The 27,698-nt window shown below is 43.8% G+C and overlaps 1 protein-coding gene across 1 annotated transcript; it reads left to right on the top strand.

The window, feature by feature from the left end:
• The first annotated feature begins 1,531 nt into the window (after positions 1-1,531).
• Positions 1,532-20,909, top strand: TMEM272 (transmembrane protein 272). The gene is made up of 4 exons (XM_086612231.1): positions 1,532-1,589; positions 9,049-9,108; positions 15,792-15,874; positions 20,547-20,909. Exons 1-4 carry the CDS (start codon positions 1,532-1,534, stop codon positions 20,907-20,909), a joined length of 564 nt encoding a protein of 187 aa, XP_086468357.1.
• The last annotated feature ends 6,789 nt before the right edge of the window (positions 20,910-27,698 follow it).

Here is a 27,698-nt window from a genome sequence, read left to right as displayed (position 1 = left end):
GGGATTTGCAAGGCTAATTACAGCACTTACCTCCACCCATCAAACAATGCTTGTGGCATAGTATGAAGATGAGGGCTGGAGAAGGGGTGTTAAAATTCATGAGACACCCGATGTGATGATGCACACTAGCAACCTGCATATCTATGTTGGTGGCTGGCTGCTACACGAAGGTGTTGCAGCAGGGGTTACTGGCCTGGTGGGATGCCCACGAAAGCCTGTCCCTGCTACGTGCTTGGCTGCTCACCAACAGGTAAGGTCAGACCTGCCTCTATTGCTGCCATCACTGCCAAGAAATAGAAACTGCAATGCCAATGTGCAAGGAGCAAACCCCAATCCATTTCACATGGCAGCAGAAGGTCCTGTGCTGCTGCAGCTCAGGGCTCCCTGGGTTGCAGGAAGCTCCCAGGAGGCAGCCGGCTCTGCTCAGTCACGTCTGGTAGGGCTTGGACATGCTATGAAGGGAGCATGACCACATATTGGCCACATAAGTCTGTCTTTATCTTCAACATGTTTCTGGGGCCCTGTGGTCCCTGATAGGGTCTGGACCAGGTTGAGCTCCACATTGCATGATGAGAAATCCTACTGGGGTGGGTTTCATATCAGCTTAGAATAGAATGAGGCTAAGCTTAAAATACTGCTCTTTAATCATTAGGAAAGTTAAAGAGGCTAATTTGAGGCATGTGCAGAAATGCAGCTTCCCCCATCCCAAACTCCTCCGCACACACCTTCATCTATCACAGTTGGTGTTGGTGGTAGACCTGTGCTGACCCTGGCCAGAGGCTGAGGCTCGGAGTGTTCACGTTGGTCAGTGTGTGTGTGTGTGTGCATGTGTGTGTGCGTGTGTGTGCTTTCCACACTCCCATTGACGCTGGATGCTACTTAACCGTCTGTGACACCCAAGCCTTGGATGCCTAGCTGCTTGCTCATCCCTCACCCCACCTCGTAAAAATTCTTCTTTACAAAGAGCTACTTTCTAATCCAGCTACCTTTTTATCAAAGGCATCTTGTTCTGGGCTCCCTGTGGTCTGCAGTTTTTATTCTACATTCCTCTTCAGAATCGTCCTCGATTTTAAAACTATTTTCATTCTCTCTCCACCATTTTAATTCATTTTTGCTCACTAAATAATTTTTGCAGAGTTTTGTGTAGTGAACCTTACTTATTTCACTGGGTTTTCTCATAACAGTTAAATACACTTTGTCCTGCCCCAACCCCAGTCTAAGTCAAGGTAGAACCTTTTATAGTTTTCAGGAAGACAGAATGAATACTTCTCCCCCCAGCCTTCCTGTGACTCCAAAGCACCAGCATCACCAGCAGGCAAGCCCAGAGCTGCTGGAAGACATACCTGACTCTGGGTATGCCACACCAATGGCCATTGTCTGATTTTGGGGATGCTTTGAGTTTTTTGAGGGTAGTGAAAGCCTGCTCAAGTGTGTGAGTGACTCTGAGTCAAGATATTTAGTAAGTTAAAGACACTTTTCATAACCATATTCATTTCTGTATCCCCACAGATACCCTAAAAGTCTCCTGACAATGACTGCTGGCCTGGAGAAAGCCTGCCACCGGTGCATTTCTAAAATCGCCAGCAATGGTAAGGCAGTTCTGGTAGTAATCACCTTCTGTATTTAAGCAGCCCTGTCGCTAAGCTGGGTATATAAAGGAATTAAGATGATATCAAGTCCCACCTGAATCTTTTGCTGAAGTTTCCTTTTCTTCCCTCCTTTCTGAGGTATTTCCTTTCCCAGGCAATTTTGGGCGCTGATGGAGCGTACAATAGTAACTCTATCCCAACAGCCCCTGCCTGCTGCAGTATTTGGATTATAGCAGACCAGTGTGAAATTTCAAACAAATGCAAACACCACCAAGTACCTAAACACGGGCTGCAGCAGACAACCTAAGCACTGTAACATGTTTGTCTCTTGTTTCCAAGTGGTACCTTACATGTAGTCTGGCAGAAATACTGGGAACAACCCCCCCCAGGAGCAATTCCTGCAAAGCAAAACTGCTACCAGCCTGTGTGCTGAGACAGGGACACGAGGCAGGGGACAGAGAATGGTCAGGAATAGCCCTCCTTTCACCTAGAGGCATTTGGAGCAGGGTCTTCTTCCCTCCACTTGCCCAGCCCCTGGCACAATGGCCACTGCAGGCACGGACAGCCCTCATAAGCGGCCACGTGTTGTGGGCAGGAAGCGTCAGTTATCTGACAGAGGTCTTCTGCACAACAGCCTTGGCTCACTCAGGCTTTAAAACAACAGGTTTGTCCCACCCAAGGTGGAGGACACAGGGGTGTAACGAGCCAACAGCTCCAGGGCTGGGTGAACCAGGTGGTTTTTGCTCTCCAAGGAGCAACACAGCAGAAAGCTGACCTGGGCTGAGGGCTGTGCAAGCTGCGTGGAGAGGCAGAGGAGAAATACACTTCAGGAGTGGGTTTTTGTAAGACCAGGGAAGCAGTGTCATTGACAGGAGGTTAAAACCCAAGGGTTTTAAAGCAGCTTACTCCCCCTGACTGCATCTCCTTTTGCAAGTGCCTTTTGCTTTCATTTCTAGGCAGTAGCAATTTCTAATTCCACTCAAATATGAGAAGAAGAAAACCTCTTGACCACTCACCATAATTGATACTTCACCCACACTAATTGCTGCATTTGCCAGTCTAGGGCTGTTACCTTGGGTCTTTTATATTCCTGCTTTTGGCTTCACTCTAAAGGCTCTCAAAGTTCAGAACAAACTTTTATTAATGATTAAACCCCTTAACTCCTTGCTGCCTTACAACCCTTCAGAGAAAATCAAGCTGGGGGATAGACAGCCCTAGCCTAGGTTCAAATCAGGCCCACCCACAGAAACCTGGCACAGGCAGGGAAGGAGAGGACGTTTTCCGGTCCACTTGTTCGTGCTCATCATTGCCCGAGGGGAAGAGTGATGAAGAGCAAGGGGTGCTGAGCACACTGTGCTCTCATTGCACCCCAGCAAGCACCCAGCAGCGGGACTCGGCTGGTGCGGGCTCCCTCACACCCCACAGAAAGGACGGGCAGGGGGGATCTGAGTCTGTTGGTGAGTATCACAATACAATAAAGGCAAAAGCTGTATTTTCTCTTTCTTCTTTTTTGTTCCTACCAGTTACAAGCAAAATATCACTGTTCTCTGTTGGTATTAAATTGATCTTTCTGAAATTTTTTTGAAAGAAAGGGATTAGTCCTGATCTCATCTAGGCTCTCTTACACCAGGAGCGCCTTCTTGGCTACCCACAGAGTTACCCATGAGTAAGGCAACTCAGAAATACTATTCCAGGAAACTCATTATCTTTAGGTTTTCATTACGTTTAAATTCAAAATCAGCTCAGCTTTAGCTATGGATCAGCTAGTGCATCCAAAATTGATTTTCTGTTCATTAAAATGCAAACCCTCCTGAAGTGCAGTGACACTTAATTTCACTTTTTCTCATCATCCTGTGTACATTTTTCAAAGAGCTTTCAGCACAGCCCCACATTTGTACCTATGGTCTCTTGATATTTAAATGACTCTGAAGAGTCAACCTACCTGTGGAGCATCATTTAAATTCTTTTCATTCTTGGTACAACAATTTAAATTCAGAACATTAGGGCAGCCTCTAATTAACTGACCGGAAAAAAAAAGCAGGCTAATCCACTGCCCTGGGTCTATTGCAAAGTAAACTGGTGGCTTTTTATGTAACACCTAAATCTTGTTTTAAAACGACATCTGGAAATTAATCACAAGAGGCCAAATCTAGAACCTAGACCATGGCATAATTGTAGTTCAGTAGCTAGAGGCATGGCATAAAATTCAGACAAGACACTCTGCAATATTGCCTGACCCCCAGAGCATCTACATCTACATCTACATCTACATCTACATCTACATCTACATCTACATCTACATCTACATCTACATCTACATCTACATCTACATCTACATCTACATCTACATCTACATCTGAATCTGCTTCTACTTCTAGTTCTACAGCCTCTCCAACTTGAAGGTTTCTAGATTACTGGCACTTCCTTATTCTACAGCATTTCTGATGAAAGCAGCATTGCTGGTGTCAGTGCTGAAACCTGGAACTTAAATTTAGGTGGTGTGATGCTGGCATAGCTTATCTGAGTACCACAGTACTATTTCACAGTAACACAACCTTGTCTAAGCAAACAGTGAGGGCATGCAGCAAAAGGCTGGTGGCCCTGAGCTTGGATTTGATCTGCAAGTTAATCACACTTCCCCTGTCTCCTATGGTGGCTTTGCACTGGGACTGGAGACCTCCGTGAGAATGGTTGTTCCTTACACTGAATTCTCCAGTTGCTGAATATGTAGTTTGCTCAAGGGATTAAACCACCCCAGGGGTGGGATTCCTGCCATTTGTCCCAAAAGACCATTCTGTCAATGCATCTCCTTGCTACGCCACTTTGACTCATGGACAGAGCAATCTTTGTTTCTGCTCAAGTTCATCTCATGTTTCTACCGTTATAGCTCTTTGGATCACTCACAGGTCCTTTTTTGAGTGCTCAAACCTTGCTGTTACTTTCTCTTATTTGGCCATTGACTGGCCAAGCTGAACAGATTTAATTATTTTCCTTCAAAGTTAGTTCATTCAAGACATTTTTGCTTATGCCATCTGATGTAGTGACATTTTCCTGTCATTTGAAAGACCAGAAAGACACTCAGTATCCACAGCAACCAAACCCATGGGCAGACTCATCCCCAGTCTGTAAAACGCATGACCTTGCTGGAGCTGGTTCCCCAAAGAGATCCATTGAGACTTGCTTCACCACTCCAGCACCCACACATGCTGCATCCTCTCTTTTCTCCAAGTCCCTATCAATACTGCAGGGGATGCCTGCAGATACTGTGAAGGAATAAAACGGGGATGAAAATATCCTCTACCTGTCTGCACTCCAGTTGTTACACCACCATCATCCACGCTGCTGTGCAGCACACCATGACACTGCTTGCTATGCCAGTGCACTACCATCTGCGTCTGCCTCAGGGCATGATCAGTTCCGGCCCGGCCAACTGATCCAAATTTGTTCACATCTAGACTGCCGAAAGTCAGCCCCTTCCAGAGCAGTGTTCCCACAGGGTGTCCAAAAGGAGCACTGTGAGTTTACACCTGGAGTTTTTCTCCTCAGCTTGCTCAGGCAGATAAATCTCAGGGTAACTGAAGAATTTGTTTGGAAGCCAGTAGCATCTCACTTTTTTTAAAAAAAATACTGTTTTATCAGGAACCTGACAGGCTATAGAACAAACGGCATTTGAGAGTGATGGTAATGTACACAACACTTCATTTATTACTGTATTTATTATCAGGAAGCTTGTCACACACTCTACTGAGTAGGTTGCGCTACAGCTGTATTAGCATACTACCTAAGAGTGGGTAGGTCGAGATTTATACTAATAAATCACTTCTGAAAATCCTATGAGGACTCTTCTTAACTGAAAAGAAAGAAACTTTTCTCTGTCTTCAAAGTAAACAGGGATGGCCTGAGCTGATTTAAAACTTCCGAGTGCTTGGAAAAATCATGGCAGCAAAATAACAGCTGAGGAGCCCACAGGCGAATTTGTGTCATGTCCAATACTGCCTCCAGATCTGTCCCACATGCCAGAGGACAACTCATATGCTGCATGCCCTGAGGCCAGGCACATAACTGGGCATGGAGAACAAGGGAATAGCAGAGTGAGGGGAGAAGAGCTGCGGTGCAGGGACACGGCTATGGAAGATGTAGTGGCTCAGGTGCCAGATAGAAGAGAGACCATGACGTGCAGCCACAATGTTAACGGTAATTTCAAGTTCATTTATTTCTGTGGGGAGACCCTGGCAGGAGTAACTCAGCTAAATAGCAGATTTATATCAGCTACCCGTCCTGCTGGGCAGAAGACACAAAATCTGCACCCACTGATCTCATTTTCATGATCACAGATTTCAAGCAATGTACAAGATATACAGCCACTCGCTCTCCTCTTCCTCTGTTGTGGTCCCAGACACAAGCTCTTCCCTTCACCCATTTCCTGGCACATTAGGACTGGCTCGCTAATGCCTCCCAAAGCAGGACTTTACCAGTGCCCCATCACGTGCTACAGAGCAAGGGGCTCTGCCACCTGACACCTTGACACCAGCTTCACGGAGCAGATGTCCTTCTGAGCCGTGCCTGGAAACACTTCCCTCACCTTGTTGTGTTTTTAGAGACTACCAGCCCTTTTTTTGCTACTTTTTCTAGGAAGGAGTCCAGGGGCTTCTCTGACCGGCCTGTGAGGGGATACCACCAACTTATAAATGTCACAAGTCCCACATGTGAAACGGCACGGATAGCAGTGTCCTCTCTGCAGAGCTATGCTACTCTGCGGCAAATGCCATTTTCCTGAGCAATTTATCTTTGGACCAGAATGGGGCAGCACAATCCAGACAAATCCAGGCAGAGAGTGTTTGGGTCCCAACTGAGCAGCATTTCTGTGGAAACCCCACATGTTTCAGGGAAAACAGTTTTTAGTGCTGCTAGCAGCATTGAGAGTGGCTGCGGAGCCCTGCCAGTTGTGTAGTCAATTGTTGAGAGTCTTACTTTGTTAAATATGGATCTGGAAGCCTTCCCAGACTATGCATCTGCCCCTCCAATTCGAGACCTAAGAGGCTGTAGCTGAATGGGGAGGTAATGAGTAAATACATTCCCAGCGATTGCTTTGGGAGGGGAATTAATGAACCATTATCTTTTTCTCTGGAGCTCCGAGTGATCCCTACCTCCCGTTTTCCCCCTCCAAAATCAAGCTATTGGGTAGATGCTAGACACAAGCAAACACGCACACCTGTGTGCCAGATGTTCCGCCCCACGCATACATGAGCCCCCCCTCCCCCAAGCCTTTTACAGAGCTTACTGCGGCATCCCCCCCCCGAGTGCCAGGCAGGTTAAGAAACGTCTGCACGATTAAGAAATTACATGATGCCTTTTCCTATCGGGCTTCTGAGTACTTGCCTGTGCAGCAAGGGCAGAAACGGGAGGTGGCTATGAAACCACAGGCAGAGGAGTGACGCCGCTGCGAGAGCTGTGCCGCGACAACAGGACTTCTGGCAACACCAGGCAGTCGATGCAACTCGTGCAGACCTGAACTGCGCTCATTTGGGTACCAGATAAATGAGTTCTTTAGGCCGTGGGCACTATTTGCAGGTGATGTTCATGGGTGTGTTGGAAGCCCAACTCAGCTTCAATACCATCGGTTCCGAATGTGAAAATAATAGTCTAGATAATGTAACAGCAAGAGGACCTAGCATGAAATGTGACACACGGCGAAAAGGGAGGCTCTAGGCAGAGTTGTTCTAATGAGAGGCTGTCAGCCTTTGAAAGAGCTTAGTCAAGTGTAGGACACTATTCAAGCAGAGGAAGAATTTCTGTACTGTGCAGCATTCAAGAGACAGGAGAGCCTGAGCAAAAATGTATGTGTGTGAGAGAGAGACCGGCCGACGGGGAGAGGAGGAGGGGGTGGCACAAAGGAACAGAAGTGCTTTCTTCAGCTCAAAATATCTCCGGTCTCTACCAATTCATAGAGATAACAAACATGCTACTTCTGAGAAAGAAAGATGTCTCTCAGGCGCTGAAGTGTAAGATCCTCGTTCTCTGTGGAGAAAACACGAGCAGCGTGTGGGGGATGGTGTGTTCCCATGAAAAGTGTCTGCGGGTCAGAAAGCCTGGTGGATCTGCCCTGAATTTTGATGTCGTTCCTATGTTCTCTGTCTCAGTTTCTCCTTCTGCAGAATGGAGGCAACGATGTTTCCCTTTTTCTCTCAGGCCCCCTGCGGGTGCTGTTTTGGCAGTGCTGCAGAGTGACCCGGAGCAGCACTGCACGCAGGGTGCTGGCAGGGTCCCCGCTCCTGTGCGGCAAGGAGGACGCCGTTCGCTTTGCAGAGGTTGCAGGTCTCTGGCACGGGGAACCGTGTGGCGCAGTTTGCCTGAGGAAGGGCTGGTCCCAAACCAGCCCCAAATGCTTGCTCCCAGATTTTTTTCTTAAGCTTCCAAGGACACATCCTACTCCTTTCCTTATCCATGCCCTTTCCAGCCCCTCTGCAATCTATGCCCACCTCCGCTTACCACCCTTTCGCCTCTTCAGGCATCTACTTGCTGATTGAGCCATTTGCAGAAGCGCTCTGCAGGGACGCTTGCCACAGAATGCCCTCATTACGTTTCACTCTCATTTTGCAGGGCAGCGTTTCACTTTAATATTGCCAAGTGTTCATGATTAGGCACAGAGGTGACAGCTCTTGTGAGACAGGCTGCTCACACTCTTCTTGACGCTATTGTTTCTCACTTTCTGCAAAGGTAAGCATTCATCCTCTGCAGCATCAGGCTGTGCTGGGAAAATATCAGGGCTCAGATACACCAGCAGCTCTCTGGGGAGTAACTAAGCACCTTAGATCCACTCATTTGTGGGAACAGCCTATGAGCACCCCTAAGAGCATCCTTCCGTGCAGCTTAAGCTGATCTATCCCAATGACAAGTCCCACTCCTTGCAGCGGTGCTGCTGCCTTTGTGCGCATGAGCCGAGCTGGGTCAGAGAGTTAAACCGGCCACAAACTATTCACATCTGGAATAAAGACAGTTTATTTAGCTATCAGTGAAAACTAAGTGGAATGGCATTAAAGCTGCTATTTGCTTAGCAAACAGATATGGCTCATCAGTTGCCATGGATTAGCTGATGCAGTTACTTGTTCCTGCACAGTCACCTGGCAGTGCCTCTGAAGCTGGCGCAGCCTAAGGCAGCAGTGGCTGAGTCCTTGCCCTTGCAATAAGACAGCTAGAAGTAGTAGCATCAGGAGCAGTTTGTGTCTCTCATTGCTTTTCCACTGATACAAGGATTAACAATTTATGAGTTAAAAAATGGAAGCTTGAGCTCTGGGAGAGTGACAAACCACTTGCTGGTGCCATCACCTTGAATGCTGCACCATAAAAAAATGCTACACAACTTTATGGACAAAGAGCATCTGTAAAGCATTGGATGGAACTGCAGGTCTCTCAACTTCAACCAGCCCAAGTAACACTGTCTCTCTTTTCTCATTCACAGCATGCTTTATATTTGGGCTCCTCGCTTTCCTTGCCTTGCCACTGTCCATGACTTTTACAGGTAAGCTGACTACAAAAGCAATTTAAAAATATGAACTTCCCAGCACTGTGTGGCAGGTTAACGCATCTTGTGGGAGAAAGGAGCTGGCAAACTTAAGTGTTAAAGCTGTGTGTTGGTATTTTAGCTTCAGACAGAACCCCAGCCCACACTGCATGGTGGGGAGGAAGCAGTGCTGGAATTCTGATGCTCTTTGTCTAAAATACCCCTCCAGTGTGTCTCATCTAAATATAGGGCAGGAGTCAGGGTACTTGGAGACCTTATTGATACATTTTGGTACCTCACAAGGTCTGGATTTCTTTAAATCTAACCATGTCTGAAATTTCTGGTCACGCATTGCTTGTTTTCGGTGCACTTTCCATTATTTCTTTTTACCATGAAGCTGCTGGCATGTTCTGAGCCTCGGACCAATTTTAACTCACTTTTTTACTGGTGCATTTACTTCAGTTCAATTGCTGCTTAGGCTACCAGCACCTGGCAAAGGGCTGTGGGTGTTTTGACTCTGCCTGTGGGAGGAAGCTCAGAAGCCGACACATGAGAAGATTTCATTAATCAGGATCTCTCTGTGTTAACTGCACTGAAAAAATCTTGGAAGCATAGGGCTGGAAGGGAAGAAGAGATCATCTAGGCAGCTATTTCTCTGCCTTTTTTAAAGTGAGATCTGTTTTTTGGCTGATCTGTCTCTGTATAACCCCCCAAAGACTGGATTTGCGAGTAGCATTTCAAGATCAAATATTTAAGAAAGGAAAGGAAAATCCTTTGAGCTGCAGAATTTTGTACATTTTTAAACTGTATAAGGCTCTTCTTTTCTTTCTTAAGCATCACCTTTTCCTTCTCATTAACATAGATTTTTTTTTTCTTATTTTAAAAACCAAGCATTTTCTAACACTTCATTGATCCTTTTGGGTCTTTCACATCCTCCACAGGGGTTGCAGCCCCCACTTGAGAAACATCGGTAGAGACGCCAACCCACCTCTGCTTCCAGACGAGCTTGCATGCTCACGGCATCCCTGACAGATGTCTGACTTGCCCTTGCTCAAGGAAATTCCACGGCTTCCCAAGGAGCCCATTTCAGCATTTTATTGCTCTCACAGACAAAATATTTTTCCCCATATCCAACCTAAATCTTCCCTGTGGCAAATTAAACAGATTACAGACTGTCCTACGCACCATGGTCACAAAGACAGAGTGGTCACTGTACTACTCAAGAGAACCTTTGAACTGTTCGAAGGCTGCTATTATAAGCCCACTCCATCTTCTTCTTTTTTTTTTTTTTTTTTTTTTCCCAGAGATCTCAAAAACCTACCTCTTTCAACCTGATCTCACAGGTCAGTGTTTTTGTAGCTTTTTCTTCTGGCATTTTTGCCTCCCTCCTTTGGTGTCTGGTCAATGTAACTATTTTTTTTCCCCTCAGAAGAAAAAAAAAAAAAAGATGGAACACAGGACTCCAGCTGAGACCTGAGAAATGAGCAGTGCAGAATAATTAGCTCCTCTGTTAAACATGCAGGATTTCTGTAAACACACCTCAGAATGAAAGATGCTCTCTCTGCACCAACTCATTGTCTCCAATTTAGTTTATGGTGCATTGTAAGCCCAGATGTTTTTTGGCAGTGCAGCTCCCTATCAGATATTTCCCATTTTTTATTTACATTGAACTTTTCTCTCCTATACACAGCATTCAGCTTTATTGACTGTCATCTCACAGATTTTGGATGTCTTTTTCCAGCGTATCCAGACCACTTTGAATTTTGTCTTGTCCTCAAGAGCCCTTACAATCATTCCAGATGGGTGTCCTTGAGAAGTTGTTCACCTTCTGCCTCATTATTCATGAAAGATGGTGCAAATCAACTCTACATGCAGATGCTGTGGGCAAGATGGATCCCACCCAGATTTGGCCTGTACACATCTCTAACCAAGCTCAGTGCTGTGTGTTGCCCTTGCAGGCAGTTAAAAGAAACAAGCATTTCTGACAGTGAAAGTCCCATAGTCTCTTTTAGGTGTCTGCACTGACATGAGATAACTTTTAAGGGAGTTGGGACACCTAGCCTGTGGCATTTATGGTTGGCCAAACCCACAAAAAAAAAAGTGTTCAGCTAAAGATTGGTGCTGCTTCCTTTATCTGGGGCCTTCCAAGTACCAGTGATGACTGTGGTAGAATTCTGATTGGGATGTCCTAATTAGGAATTAGAGAGTTCTAATGAGAGATTAAGGAGCAATTAGGAAGTAGGGAAATGGACTGGACTGTTACATCTCAACACTTAGGCTTTTATGCTTATCCATGACTTAAAATTGCTGTTTATCCCTTAAGAGGATTTTAGCTTTAGCTTTTCCCCAGGCCGAATATGCCTGAGCTGTGGAATAGAGGTGGGAAGGTATAATTCAAAGTGTGGTACAGCTTGCATACATATTGACAGCCAGCCTTCTGCAAACAAATCCAGGGCTGGAATCTGACCACTTGTAAATATCATTTCCTAGGAATATTTCATAATATCTTTAAGATCAGTGAGAACTGGAAAGTGTATGGTAAGATATGAGCCTGGAGCTCCGGGTATCTCATGCATCAGATATAGACCCCTTTTTTTTTCACAACTTACTGAAATTAAGAGATAATGTCACTGTAACATAGCGTTGTCAGAGGATATTGGTTTCCTGCAGTTACATATCTGCAAAAGCATTTTCAGGAAAACGAAATGTCAAGGAAAATGCAGATATTTATTATCCAAGCAAAAGTCTCTGATTTTCTGATAACATTCTGTTAAAATGATCTCAGAGAATAACTTGCTGATGTGCCTCTGGTCATTTTGGCTTTTGCTTTCTGCAGAGGAAAATGGTGAGATACTTTCAAATGCTAACAAATAAGTTATTATAATACTTGCTAAAACTCAGAGATTAATAACCGGTAGCCCCATAATAATGACACACTAACATTATACCCTTTTAAAATTTGGTAGTATTCTAAATCACAGTATAAGCCAAGACACATGAAAAGGACTCAGCAAATTTTCAAAGCTCCAGACTCATGACATCCTTTTAAGCCACAGATTGTTTAGCAGCTTTCGAACTTTTATTGGTAGAGATGATTCCTTTTTTTCACTAAACACTTCAAAAATAGAGAGCGCTATGGAAGGCTTTTTTTGAGAATTTATGTTTTTTTAGTTTCCAGGACAGCGAAGGATTGCTCCCAATAACACATTCTTGTATGCTGTCCAGACCACCTTTATACACAGTGCTCCCCAGGGGTAGCTAAATCACATTTGAAAGCTGATGACATCATTTTCTCGATAGCCAGTCTAAATATTCCCCTGTTCAAATTTAACTCAGTACTACACCTCATGCTCATATCTACATCAAATAATTCTTCAGCTCTCAAGTGCTCCCAATAGTTGTCTGAAGCTTATTCTCATACTCTGTCTCTTTACGTGGGAGCCAGTCTTGTTCTTTAGTGGTTGCTGTTAACATAATCTTTCCTTGCATTTCAGTCCTTCAGTCGCTCACTGTTTCTGTGAGTTTCCTCTGATTTGCTAATACGCTTTCTGATAAAATAGTGCCCAGGAGCAATTACTTTGAGATAAATCCTCTGCAGCATCTAGATCTTCATGTAGAGCCCACAGTCCAGGGCCCAACTGAGGTGTGCGCTAAGTGGTGGCAGCTGCAGTCATCCACTAGGAACAACTGAAAACCGCCTGGCATCTTGTGTCCTCTGCCTCCTATCAGAAGAGAAGATGGGGAACAGGCACCAGACACCAGATTAGCCTTGCTATACAGCAGCCCTTCTTTACTATGGGATGCACTTCAGCCATTTTCAGCTACCTGAGAAGAGCAAAGCAGATGAAATGAGGCCAATGCTGTATTGGCTTTCATTCATCCTGACTCCTCATCTCGTGGATAATTGTTAGTTACAAGGACACTTGGTTAGTAGTGATCTGTTGTGGGCCATGTCACAACACTGTCCAAAACAGTGTCCTTGGAGAAGCTCATATCCTGATCGCTCATGAGTGCTCTTTCCACTTGGCTGGAGTTTGTGCCCTGGATCCCACTGCAGTGTTGTTCTGTGGTAGCCAAGAGGTAAAACGTGCAAGTACGTCTGCTTCCCCAAGCCTATCTTCTCTTTTTTAACTTTGGACACTCTGCAAGCTGTTGGACATCCTTGCTGTGTCTGGTCTTACAAAGGTTGCTGGTTTATTCATCTGGACTCACATGCTGGTCTGTGTTGTGGTCAGGTTCAATTGCTCTTCACTCTAAACCACAGATCGCTCTGGCTTGTAGGAAGCAGTGCACTAGAAGCAGAGCTTTGATCTCTTATGGTCCATATATCCCATCATTAACAGTCAAAGGAAAACATATCTGGTGCTCATGGGAAAGAAGACCTAGCACTGATGCTCTCCTACTAGTTCTGGTGTTCCCAAATAAATTAGGCACATGCTGTGTGTGAACCAATCGGCACATAATGTGTGTGCCTAGATTTCACTGTAACAAGTATCAGTGCCCATCTGTCAACAGTAGGTCCACATTTCCTATTCACCCATAGTGCTGTATTTTTTAAGTTACTACTGTACTACCTCATTTCACCTCCTCTTGTGCTGTCAGACCTGCCTGCAATATTCCCCCAAAACCTACAGAGTACCACCGCCTGTCATTCAAACCCTTTCCAAGACTGACTGCTGTCATGCTACATTTATGAAAGGACTCCATAATAGATTTGTCAGGGAAACAGAGTCATTCAGCATTAAGACCAGCTCCATGAAAAAATGTTGGCATGTTTTCTTGATTATTTTTTTTTGGCCTCAAATCAAAATCTCAGTAATAGACTGGAAATAGCAATTGCCTAGGTTCCTAAACTGAAATATATTCCCTGAGATCCCTGGCCAGCTGCTTTTGTGTCAGGCTGTTACAGGGCCAAGGACTCTGGAAACCCTGGCAGCTGCTTTCTGAAAATGATAAAACTCTTGACAATTTCCCTGCTGCCCACCCCTGTAAAGTTGGGAGTCTGAGCATGTCTCAGTGTTATATAGTGGCAAAATGGACAAAAAAATTACAGCCTTGCAATAGGGAACAAAAACGGAGAGTCCAAATCCATCTATATCCAGCCCTTTTCAATTATGAGAAGGCTGGTAATAAATACTCAGTGTAGAAAAGTCCACTGGACTTCATAGCCCTTACACATAGCAGATCACAAAACACTGCCCTGTATCCTATGACTAACATAAGATCTATAGCAAGCAACCACAATCCCGAACACCTGTACTATGCTATGCAAAGTGCACAGGAGAGGTTCAAGACATCAGCAATGTCCTGGACCAGCAATAGCAGTGGATTTGGTGGGCAAATTGACAAGCTGAAGAGGATTACAGCTACAGAAGGTAAAAAAACCCAACCCACTGGTACTTCTTTCATGATCCCTCCTGTTCAGTGTAGTTCTGTACATGGAGCCAAGATGTTCCACCTGAGAGATGTTTAGCATTAAGACCAGCACATTGCTTTCAGTATCTTGATCTAGATAACCCAAAATATTCAGAGAAAAGTCAAAATTTCTCCTTGAAAACAACTTACAACACAATAAGAAAACAGAAAATATTTTCTATCCTCTGCAACTGATCAGTAGCAGTCCTGAAACAAGGGATCGATAACAACAAGATTACAGTGTAATGAACAGTTAAAACTGACTAAAGATGCCACTGGGCAAGAGACTTGGGCAGGGGATTCATCTCAGCTAACTTGAGATATCTACAGCTGGCTGTCTAGATTCTTTGTATAGCCACGGAGAGACAGAGGCACTTTCAGAGCCCAACTCATCTGACCTATTTTAAATGGCTATCTTAGGATGAGATGAATTGAATTTTACAAGTGTCTATTTCTCCCTATTGACTATAAAGAGACTCTAGGAAATTAGTTCAGATATGGATGCCTGCATTGCAGACATCTATATTTGGACAGATGAGTCTCACTGCCACAAACCTGTATCACAAGCTTCAGTGTCTACTGCCAGCAATATCCTTATACTGCCATACACTCCCTTCCTCAAAACTTCCCCAGCTTTCTCTTTCTAGCAGTAGATTTGAGGGTTGCCAGGATCCCCAGCTCCATAACAACCAATGCTTTTAGCCTCCAGCAATCTAAACAGCCTGCAAACTTGAGCTTCTGTAGTTCCTTATCAGCTGCCTGGGAAGCTAAAACGGTTCCAGGCGCTCCCACGGGCGCTGGCTTCCAAGCTTTGAGGCATCTGACTCGGGAACATGCCACACTCATGGGAGCTAATGAGCAGGAAAGGCCTAGGAGAAGCTTATCAGAATTCCTTCTTTTCACAAATGGTTTTGATTTTCAATGAATTTTCTGCTGCTGCTGCAAATTTCCTGTTCAGTTCAGTCAGTAGTTCATTTAACAAAGATGCAGTGGCTGAAGCTAATGACCTATGTACGTGGCTCCGATCAGTAATGCCAGAACAACAGTAATGCTGTTGCTATCTTTGCTCTCTCTCTGCTTTCTCTTGTCTGTTGCTTCTTCATGGCCCTCACTCCTGCAGTAAGAGATGCAAACCCCCTTTAATTCAGCCCACGTTTCGACAGACGCTGGATACAAGTCTTGGGTCTAAGCACTACACTTCACTTACAGCATCTTTAGTTTTCACTGTACAGCTTGTTGCACCATTTGATCACTTGAGATAACAAACATTAATTTTTGCTGTTCAGGAATGAAGTTTTTGGAAGATTGCCCAGTTCAGCCACTAATTCCATTATATCTGTTGGTGGGTGGCGTGATTGGCAGCTTAAAGGTAATGTGCCTTCTGTGTGTGAAAAATATTTTGTGTGACTAGACTTTGACTTGCTAGTTAAGACCTAATGACGGCTCCAGACAGCTATGTGCATGCAGTACTGAAGAGAGCTATTGGGATTGAACTGTGCTTGTTCCAGCACCTAAAGCACCCGTCAGTCAAGTGAGATACTAATGAGTTCAGCATTCGGCATTGTCCCACACATTGTGGTGTGACTTTCTCCTACATCACAGCATCTGCGCTACCACTCCTACTGAGGGAAGTGACTACACAATACGGGTGCCTGTGGTAAATGGGGTCTTATTTCCACAAGCAGTTCTCCAAGCCTGCCAGACCTTTCTCCTTCACTTTCAGGCACAGAGGCTGAACAAAAAGTGAAGTTACTCTCCTAGATTTGGGAATACTATAAAACTACAGGTGTTTGTACATAGTCCTTCACAAGTTCGACTTAGTCCCACTCTGACCTGGCCAGAAGCAATGACTATGCAGCAGCATGGCTTCCTTCCAGAGTAAATATATCCTTGAATCACAGCAGGGGTTATTAATCTAGGGATAGCATTTTCTAACCACAGCTACCTGTCTTCTAGTGGACTGTGCTCACTTATATCTTTGCTGAGCCAGAGCCTGGCTGCTTGACAAGTAGAGACACCCCCATATCTGTGTTACACCGTGGTCACTATAAAGCTATAACTCTGCGTTGACAGTAAAGGACTGCCCCATTCGGACAGTCCCTTTGCAGATGGTGTTAACCGGCTGCTAGTGGGCATGAAGAGGCTTGTCACAACAGACTGCAGAGCTACTTTAAGGCTTCTCAGCAGGATTAAGCAAAACTGTTTTTTGCTGTCTCAATGATGTTCTTGCTAAAGGAAGGAAAAAGGGCAGAGCTGAAGGAAAAGCTTTGGAACCACGCTGCTGGGGCATGAAAGACTTAGAACAACAAGTGCTGCTGCTGGAGAGAACGTCTGTCCTGGTTGCGTTGGCTGTCCTGCATAGCTAACAGGGGCAGCAGCAACCCAGCACCCCACCTACCTTCCCAGGAGCCTGGCACTGGCAGAGCAGACGGAGTAGACCTGACGGGTTGTGATCTAAAGTTTCAGGACAGGCAGCCTGTCCCTTGAAAGGAAGCCTGCTGGTCTCTGACTTGACAGCACTCCATATTGAAGCCAGCAGACGTGGCAGACAGGAGCTAGCTACGTTCCCCTTTGATAATGTTTCTAGCCCCTTTTCTCTGCCAGGATTGAAAGAAGGGGGAAAGAATCAGATCTCTGCATCCCCTGCACTCTTTCACAGTGGCAACCAAACCACAGTACATCACTGGGATATGAATCATCCCCCTGAGGACTTTTGGTCAGTAAATAAGTAAATGGAGAAAAAAAGAAAGTGCTTAATCTTGTTATAAGGAATTTGCTATCCTATGAGTTCTGCTGGCAAATGCTTAGTCATTCAATCACACCAGTGGATTTACCTGTATAATCAAAGGTTCATTTAATAATGGTTTAGAAAAGATTAGAGCAGAATTGAAAGGAAATCTTCATGTTAATGAATTGAAGCCTTCATCAAAATATTGGCTATTTCTTAGCTATTTCTGGTTTAGAGTTAGTATTTCTCATCCTAAATAAGACAGTCAGTGGGTCAGTTAATATTCCTGCTGACATCAAATAATGTCTTGAATTTGGCTTCAATTGACAGCAGGACTGACTATTTTGCAGTCTGGCAATACATTTGGTCAGAATTCGACTTGCCTAACTCCTGTGTCATCTCTTGGTGCTTGATCTGTAGCCTAATTCCACCTGTCTCAACCCTGCCCTCTGTTGTGTTTGTCAGACTGCATCAACTTCACTGAGCAGCACATTTGCTTGACCTCTGAGAGTTAAAACATCAGAGAATGGATACAGGATGAAGTCTGAATGAGACTATCCTGAGATGGACATTATTTAATAGCAAGTCATTCTGGCCCCGATCTGTATGGATCTGTAGGCTCCTCATCTGTTTTTTTACCACCTCCAGTCTTTTAAAAGGCAATGGTAACCTCCAGATGTTCACCAAGGCAACTGAACCATGCTGCAGCATCTGGACAGGCCTGTTGACTTCAGGTCATGCTGCTCCATAAATGTATATTCAGAAGTTATTAACAACGTGAGCAACTGTCAGAATTTGCTTCAATCACAGCTTGGTGAGGCAATATCCATAAGAATTCAATGGACCTTCCATGAACTGGTTAGGTGCAGTTGAGATCCATAAATCCACCTAGGAGGTTTCTCTGACTTTCTCAAAACCACTGCCCATCTGCCATTTAACCCCATTCCCACTGTTGAGCTTGGTGAAGCTTGAGTACAGGCAGCTGCCTATGTACTGAGCTCACCTCAAAGCTGATGAGCTGTATAGAGCTCCAGGTCAAGCCACAGGTCCCCATGCGGAAACATCAGACCCACTGGCCGGGTATGTTTATCCCTCCTGTGTGCCACGAGCCAGCCTGAAATAAATGTTCACTTGAGAAGGAGATGTTCTGCTGGTTTGAACAAGCCTATCAGTTTGAGTGCTCAGCTGGATACAAGACATCCAGTGGAAACGTCTCTTTTTTTTGCCTATGTTGGTGCTGGGATTTTAATCTCTGTTTCTCACAAACTGGTACCAACATCTGGGCTAGAAAACCAGCTGGTTTTGTGAACAAATATTTATTAATTTACACATAATTGAACAGTTTTACAGGGAAGAGCAAAAGAATCCTCTTACTGGGATGTCCTGGATCCTCTTGCTAAGCCTTGCCTCTAGAAAGTGAGGCACATGGACTAAAATCTGAACCAGGCAGAACACGTACCCAAATGGGTTTTCCTTAGCCAGCATTCTCACCATTAATCACTGACTAATTGAGAAGGGAGACTGTAAAATGAGGGGTGCTCTTCTCTCTCATTTCAAGCAGAAAAACGAGCAGAGAATATAACTCTGGGAAAGAGAACATGGCTGGGAATCCCGCTTGGACAGTACATCCCTCCCCATAGCCATATCTTTTCCCTCTAAATTTCATTCCTGGTTTGCCAAGGCAGGTTCCTGCTCAGTTGGTTTCTTACAGTCCCTTTCCCAAAGACACAGCTCACTGCAGGGAGGCCTGCACAGGAACCTGAGTCTATGAAAAGGGGAGTTGAGATTACAACAGCTAGTGTCTTGAGGACTGGGTCAAGTGTTTCAGGTGTAGCAAGGTAACACAAGTTTCACAATGTTTGGCCCAAATCCTTATTGGGCTCCGTATATACCTTTCCTATAAATCTACCAAAATTAAGAAAGTCATTCAGGGGACAGAAATTTGAAAGCTTCCCTACACTGCAGTCAATCTACCTGCATACCTTGTACTGCCAAGACTAAACTAGAAATCATCTAGTTACCGGCTTGATATGAGCCAGCAGTGTGCCCAGGTGGCCAAAAAGGCCAATGGGATACTGGCGTGTATCAAGAATAGTGTGACCAGCAGGAGCAGGGAAGTGATCCTGCCCCTGTACTCGGCACTGGTGAGGCCGCACCTGGAATATTGTGTCCAGTTTTGGGCCCCTCGCTTTAAGAGAGATATTGAGCTCCTGGAGCGGGTCCAAAGAAGGGCGACTAAACTGGTCAAGGGGCTGGAAAATAAAACTTATGAGGAGCGGCTGAGGGAGTTGGGGCTGTTTAGCCTGGAGAAGAGGAGGCTGAGGGGAGACCTGATTACGGCCTACAAATACTTGAGTAGGGATGGTGGGGAGGTGGGGGAAGGGCTCTTTACATTAGTGATGGGTGATAGGACAAGAGGAAATGGGCATAAGCTTAGTCAGGGGAGATTCAGGTTGGATGTTAGAAAGTATTTCTTCTCTGAAAGGGTTGTCTGCCACTGGAATAGGCTGCCCAGGGAGGTGGTTGAGTCCCCATCCCTGGATGTGTTTAAGAATAGGGTGGATAATCTACTTGAGGATATGGTTTAATGGGGATTAGGGATGGTTGGACTCGATGATCTATAAGGTCTTTTCCAACCCAGAAATCTATGAATCTATGAATCTATGAATCTAAGCATTGCTGATGAGCCCTACTGCATTTCCCTGTAGACCAGACCTTCCTAATCTCATGGTATCATGGTACTCCACCTACTCCTCTGCTGGTTCTGACTGAAGACAGGAATGGAGCAATATAAGAAAATGATGCTTAATTGAAGAAAACTTGACAGAATCATTCCAAGTGTCTGAAGCAATTTATTTGGAGTTTAGGTCAAAGTCTAGATCCTTCATAATTTTATTTAAGCTGATTCACCTATATAGTCATGGAAAATAGAGTTAGGAGAGACAAATCCACCCACTGCAAGGCAGGAGCTACTCTACTTAAGTCATTTAGCAGTTACTCTAATCTGTTCTTAAAAGTCTCCAGCGTGGGAGCTGCTGCCATCTCCCTGGACAATCTGTTCTCATGCCTTTCCATACTTACCATCGGCAAGTTTTTTCCAATGTCTGGCCTAAATCTCACTGGTGAATAAACTGTAGGGAAAAAGAATATTATTTTCCAGCATGATCTGCCTCATTTGTGGCACCTCAGTTTTCTCTTACGTGATTTTCCCACGCCCAATTTTAATTTGGCCCAAAGGCTGGCAGTGGCCAGAAGGTGTTCAGACTTTCCACAGCCAATTTACTTTTTCTCTTTTCTCCCTCAATGCCTCTAGGTGACTCTCCTGCTGTACGACTCAACCAGGATGAGGCAGCTGCTTTCCAAGTCTGTTGTGATTGATGATGATGACGACGATGAGTATCCCTGGAGGCAGAATGCTCACAAGTACTACATCCATCTAACCCTCAGCCTTTTCCTCTTTCTCTGGTTCATTCTTGGGAACTACTGGGTTTTTTCTGTGTACCTGCCAAATTTCATTCCACCTTTCCATCAGCCCCAGGATTACTGTGACAAAACCCTGTACATTTTTGCTGTTGGTGTTCTTATTATTAGCCACACTGTTCTCTTTCTCCTTATCTTTTGTAGCTGCTGCATATATTGTTTTTCCAGACAAAGATACACTTCTGAGGAAGACTAAATGCCACATAAATAAAGACCTAGATGTTTGGGAAAGTGTACAACAAAGAACAGGCAATAATCATCCTTCCATACATATTTGTTGTACTATATGTATGTGTGATAGCAGTCAACTGCAAGAGGAAATTGCAAAATACAGTGTCATCTGGAAATAGCTAAGCTGGAATATGGCATAGTCAATGTAAAATTGCTGCTACAGAGGCCAGGCTGCGCTCGTGCTAATGTCTACATCCCTTTTTAAACTCTTGCAAATTCTGTCTGGAGTAAGCTCTTGCAGACAGCGCTCCTCTAAAACATGGTCCCCTTATGTTGTTTCAGCATAGTACATCTTTGCCTACAAAAGTAGCCATGTTGTCCTCTTCACTGGCATCTAAACATTTCCGTAGCCTTGCTGAGGTATATTACAGTCCCTGCATTACAGATGAGGGAGCTGAGACAAAGAGATAAGGAGCTGTATTCAGACAGCCTTGCACGGTGCATAGATTTTGACAGTAACTTAGATGCTTACTAGAGAGCTACTCAGGCCACTGTTAGATCAGCCAGTAAGTAGCTATGATAGCAACACAAGCATGTATAAAAGGCAGCCTGAATATGGCCTCCAGGTCTCTTCTGAACTTGGATGAGAAAGGATCTATGTCTAACTTTGGTGCTAAAACAGATAGTCTGAATATATCCGTATATATCCAATACAAACTGAGCCAAGGCCACTTTGCAAGCCTGCGTCAGAACAAGGAACTGAGCTACTGAGTATTAGATCAGTGCTTTAACCAGGGCTCAGCATTCCCCAGTCTGAGGAGACTCCTCCACTTTTTGTATAGCATTAATTCGTCAGTACCACATCAACACAAAGATGGTTGTCAAACCATTGTGATCAAGTTCATAGGAAAACTGATGATGCTATGTTGGTATTTTAAATATGAAACATGATAATAAGACATGGACAGGGATGTGAGAATTTCAGGCTGATGTGTTCAGAACAGCAGTCCTCTGGTTGTGGTGTGAGTGTATGTTATCTATGCTTAATGGACAGATGCAACGCAAACAGCTTTTAAGTCAACAGCACTGTCAGCTTTAAAAGCACCAGCATGCACAGAGACAATTGTTTTGTGACATGTAATGGAACAAGCCCAGAACTGGTCCTAGTAGATTGTTTTTTTGTGTGTTGATGAATGCAGTGTAAAAGCACTTTTTCTGCTTTTGCTTTTATGCGCTTCTGTTAATACGGTCAAAATGGAGGGGCTCCCCTCTATACGATCATGAGGGTGGCCCCAGGCACAGGAAGAGGATGTGTGTTTTGGGTATTTTTTTCTTTTAAAATCCACATAGCTGAAACCTGTATTTTAGAGAAACCTGAAAGAGTTATACCATGCCTGTGGAAGGGTGAGGTCTGTAGAAGAACCTCAACAATATGCCACAGTTGAATAGGCTCTGCTCAAACAACCTTCCTGGGACTGACACTGAACACAGTATAACATCTGCAGAAACCACCTATCTTCAGCCACAAACACCTATCTCAGAGGCTATTGTATAGATAACTAAGGGTGCATTTCGTCCATAAGGCTTTTAATTCAGGCCCTGGCTTTAAGAACTGTTTATTTCCAGAAAACAGATCTTAGAAAGAAGGTAGGATACAGGGCGAAATAACCTGACAAGAGGGCAGCATCTGTGTAGCGTTCCTCTGCTCTGCAGCAGCCACTCAGAAGTCACGGTCAGGCTGTGCCTGCTCAGAAATCCGTGGAACGGGAATTACTAATGCTGCTGGCTGACTTAGGCCATGCACAGTTGTATGTAGGGAGATAAGACCAATGGAAATATTTCCTTTTATTCATGAGCCTCAGATTGTGCCTGGGAGAAATCACAGGCTATGTTTTCCCAAGAGCTGCTCCACCCCATGCACTCCACTGCCTCTCTAAACGTACTACACGTTTCTGAAACATAACTGCTGCCAGTTATGGTGGAATGCTAGGATTCCTCCTTCACACCCCAAATACTTCACTGGCTCAGCACTCGGGCTCCTGGGTTTCAGTATTCAGTTCTGAACTGATCTAAGTGAGTTTACTTTTAGCGGAGAGCATCTTTCATTCATTAAGAATGAAGTGTTTAAGAAACTGCCTATCAGCAGGCATTACTCCATCCATCACTCAAATGCAACAAAGCAGCTGTTTATCCTTACACATGAACTTTACCAAAAAGCTTGGAACAGGCATAAAAAAGAAAATTATACTCAGTTCATAATGCAGAAGAAATTTAAAAAGAAAGTAGCTACACACATGCCACCCATAGGACTCCACTACAAACCTTCCTGTTCTTGCAATATGCTGCTAGAATCATTCTTAATCGCAAAGAATTAAGGGCTCATACTCCTGATTAAGTCTGAATTGATTCCCACATTGCTGCGCATCCAGTGACCTTGCAGCAAGTGAAGATGTGTGAGCTCCTATCTGAGCAAATATGAGGTGATTTTAGTTCAGCCCGGAGAAGAGATGTAAGCTAAGTCACACCGCCTTGCGTTTTCTGTGTGACTGTGTGAGCATAGTCACAGCAGCTCAGCAGATGTGCAATTATTTATCGAACTTCAGCCACACAACAGTAAGCCTGAGGCCTGTGTCTCATTCACTGGAGGCTAAGGCTGACTGATTCTCTACAGTCTACCGTGGAGGCTTAATTCTTTAGGTATGAGAACCCGGAGCATTCATTGACATCTTGGGAAAGCGCTGCCAAATCATAGTGCTAGTGTTCAGTACCTGGTTGGCACAAACACAAAATGATAGAGGAGCAAAGCAAAAGGCATTTGTGAACTGCTTTGAAGTTATACAGAAGAAACAAAAAGCTTTGTTAGGACTGGGAGGGGAAAATTCTGAATTCATAATATTTACCTTTACTTGTATACATCAATAAGCTATTGCACATGCAAGTGTGAACATCAACACCTCCAAAATTGTTTGAGCCGTCAGTTCTGTATCCAGAGAGATCTGAGCATGCCTTCTACACCTTCACTGTTATTGCCTCCTTCAGCAGGCTGGAATCATGCAGGTGTGCAGCAGGGACACCTGGTTTTGGGCAGATGATTAAATACAACTGAGTTACAGTGACTTACTAAGTTACCATTCTTCTCCTGACCCACCATCAGCAGCATAGTTTCTCTTGGGTTGCTCCAATGGCTAAACAAAGCACTCAGCTTAAACTCAAATAAAAGTAGTTTAATTGAAGGCACTTTCTCTCACTTCAGGGTGAGCTATGGACATGTGCATGGTCCTCAGCATCTTAACTTGCAAGCAGCAACTTTTTAAAGTGCCACAAACTGATGGTGTCCCAGACATATGCTCAGTCCATGGAGAAGTCATTACAACCCAAAGGTCAAATGGCTGAAAATACAATCTACACATTGGTATGAAAATATTTACTATTTTGCCACTAGACTAAAATTACAAATTGAAAATGTTCTTTTTCTTTTTTTTTTTTTTTCAATAGTAACACAAATGTCTTCTGGAAATTGAACAAAATACACCCCTAAGCTAATTATTATGAACTCAGAAATGTGTTGACTCTGACACAGGAAACCAGCTGTAACTGTTGCAGTTAAGTCAACTCACCTTCTTGAGAAACAAAGGTCTATTTCTAGCTTTTAAAGGAAAAAAATATACATGATCTCAATGGATTAGGTAGCCTGCTCACTGCTAGCTGTGAGTACTACAGAAATCTAATAACATAAAGACACAAAGACATTTCTGCACACACACACACACACACACACACACACACAGAGACTCTAGACACATACATATCATAAATGCAATGGTAGCAGCCATGAAAAAAATCACACGTATTACAGTTTATTGCCCACAGTATATTTCTCCTCCCACTACTCCACCTTCTTTGACAATGGGCATAATATTCCAAAGCCTAGGGAGCAGATTCCTATAGCTATTTTAAAAGCTGCAGACAGGCAAATGTTTTGTTCCTTCATTCGCAATGTTAAACACAGACAGCTCCTACGTGGTGACTCAAAGAAGAGAGGAAAGATGAGCATCAGACATATCACAGACCTCATCTCCTCAGGAGCAGAACAGGAACGTTGTGCTGTTGGAGAAGAGAAGTAGATCTCTCTCACACAGCACCTGTCCTGAGCTTTATGAGGTCCCAAGACATCAGACTTTAAAACTACAAGGTGGCTGTGCAGAAAAAATAAATAATGAAGCAGAAGCTATTCTAGGTTATGCCAAGAGCTGTTTTGAATATCTCAGATCCTGAAATGTGAACAGTTGGTGTAAACAAGCCTAAATGCTTTGACTTTAGAGGCAAAAAGCTACAAAGATTAAACCAGTGATGACGTGTATACATTGTACAACATTCTAAACCAGATTAGCCTCTGTAAGTTATCTTGAATCTTATCTCAAATTACTCATCTTCCCCAGATTCTTGTTGATAGGGACTTCTCATCAGGTTGAAGACCCGTGCATGTTCTACATATAATATAGAAAGGACTGTTACCTCAGGACTGCAATTTGAAATTGTGGCTTCTTGGGTTATGTTTCTTGAGGTTCCTGTTCACTACTGGAAGTGCATGAAAGTCCCACAGCCATAAGAGGAAAAAGAAAATATTTTTAGAACATACAATATTTGAGGGAAAATAAAAAAGGCTGACAAGTGCCATCTGATATTGCGTATTATAAGTAAACAAATTACAAGAAAACTGCTACAAAGAACAATGTTATATTGCAAGAACAAGTTTCTGAGAAAATTGTATGAAGTTATGAGAAATCACATATACACATTTGTAACTGAATTTCTACTACATGTCTCATTTGAATAAAAATGCAGGGAGGAAGATATTGATCAGTGTAAGTGCATAAGCCTATGTGATCAGAGTTTAAAAATTAAGGTACTTTACATTTACCAGTCACGGTACTTGCAATCAACCCTGCTGCAATTTCACTGAGAGGAACAGTTGTATCAGAGACTGATTTCGCTCACAGATTTGAATCTAAGCCATACTGACTCTTCTGTACGATCATTAATACTCAAGCAACGGGGGAATCTGTGATACTTTCCCCCGTGCTGCAGTACGGCAGGTCAAATGTGAGAGATGATCTGAGACACAAACTGTGGGCCTGTAGGCCAACAAACATGCATGAATGCTTCTTTTAAAAAGGTCCTCTTGATGCCCATGTGAGTTAGGTACCTGCATATCTTACGGATTTGACTACCAGTCCTTTCGAAAAAAATATTTAGCCTTTCAATATCAAGATGAAATGAGTACACAGGGTGCAAATAGTGTAGGAAAAAAATCCACTATGCACATTTATTCACAAGTTGCTATAGGTAACACTGTTTTATTATCATTGCTTATTTTTGCTCTTTGTATTGCTATTCTAATTCTGCATGGATTTCACATTACCATTTCATAAATTCTATTTCTTTTCAGAATACATCAGAAAAAGAGCTGTTTCATTATCTTTAATGGCCTTTTTAAAAAATGTGTCCAACAACAGGTGAAATAAGACTTATAATAAACGAGTCTGGCTGTTATTTGCAGGGGAGGGTTTGGCTCCATAGCTTTACATGGATAAGTTTTACTTGTCTCTGTGGTTTCTGTTACCAGAGCAGTTGGACTGCTCACGGACACAAAACTTCAGTCCATTCCTTTGGCATTTGAACACAATATACAGCCACCATATAAGTCTATTGTGTCTATTGCCCTGCTTGTAGATACCTGCTGGTGCATACGTACACCACGGGTTGTATATATACAATATGTATGTATGTATACATACATACAACTGTGGTAACAACTGTGCTGAAACAATCAACACTAATGAGCTCTAGTATTTGCAGAAGAATAAGAAAAATGAGAGAAAAGAACAGAGTATAGCAGAACTCACCTGAGTTAGTAAGCCCATGAGCATCCCTGTCCAAGAGCTGGTAGTAAGAACAGTAAGATCCAGTAGAAGAGCTGTTAGAAGAGAAAAGGAAACTGAAGAAAATATTAGTAGAGATAACTGCACTACTGTCACAGCCCAGCAACAGAAACTTATGCACGTCTGTATGTTGCCTACTGTAAGGACACCAAGATCATTTTTCAGTCATGGGAATAATAAAATTGATGCTTTATTGACTAAAAATTCTATTTTTTAAGATTAAAATCAACTATAAATCTGTTATTATTTTTAAAACAGTCATATCCTAAAGCATGCATAAACTATTTGATACATAGGAGATGAATTAGGTTAGCAGCTTGTTTAGCCAGTCAATTCTCTTCACTTTGGGAAGACATTCAGCGGTCCTTCTCCTTGCTGGGATGTGCCTGTCCCTGGCTCTCAGAGACTAGGGCACTCAACAGTTGATGGAGCAAACCTATACTTCTGATAAGGCAAAGACAGACATTCCTTTTACTGGTCCCTGAGCAAAAAGGAGTGATTGAGCTGAGCTGATGACATACTGCCACATTTGTTTCTCGAGAACAAAAGGCTATTTGGTCTGAGGAAAGCCTGACTGTTCGTTGGAAACAACACTGCTGATGACAGCGGCTGGCAAACTTAGCGATGACTTGGGCATAAGAGCACACAAGAAAGAAAATACCCTACTGTTCACAAAAACACCACACATGCCAGAACTTTGACCCCTCCCTGCGTTCAGGATGAGCAGCTTTTGCTTCTCTCGCCCTGCTAATAGCATAAACACTTCAGACATGTCCCTGGGACCTCAGGGCCTGGGTGTTCCTCTTCGACCATTGGCCAAAACCTCTGCTTCAGCCAGGCGAGGGGAAAAGTGCTGAGTGCCTCTCCCCAGG

This window comes from Tauraco erythrolophus, chromosome 1 (assembly GCF_009769465.1).
Source record: "Tauraco erythrolophus isolate bTauEry1 chromosome 1, bTauEry1.pri, whole genome shotgun sequence".
NCBI classification, from domain to species: Eukaryota; Metazoa; Chordata; class Aves; order Musophagiformes; family Musophagidae; genus Tauraco; species Tauraco erythrolophus.
This window is presented reverse-complemented; position numbering and strand designations above follow the sequence as displayed.

Bases quoted from the DNA above. Each gene is read 5' to 3' on its own strand.
- TMEM272 (XM_086612231.1), top strand. From the start codon at position 1,532: ATGACTGCTGGCCTGGAGAAAGCCTGCCACCGGTGCATTTCTAAAATC. The intron at 1,590-9,048 runs GTAAGGCAGTTC...TCTCATTCACAG, and splicing joins TTCTAAAATCGCCAGCAATG to CATGCTTTATATTTGGGCTC. The intron at 15,875-20,546 runs GTAATGTGCCTT...CAATGCCTCTAG, and splicing joins GCGTGATTGGCAGCTTAAAG to GTGACTCTCCTGCTGTACGA.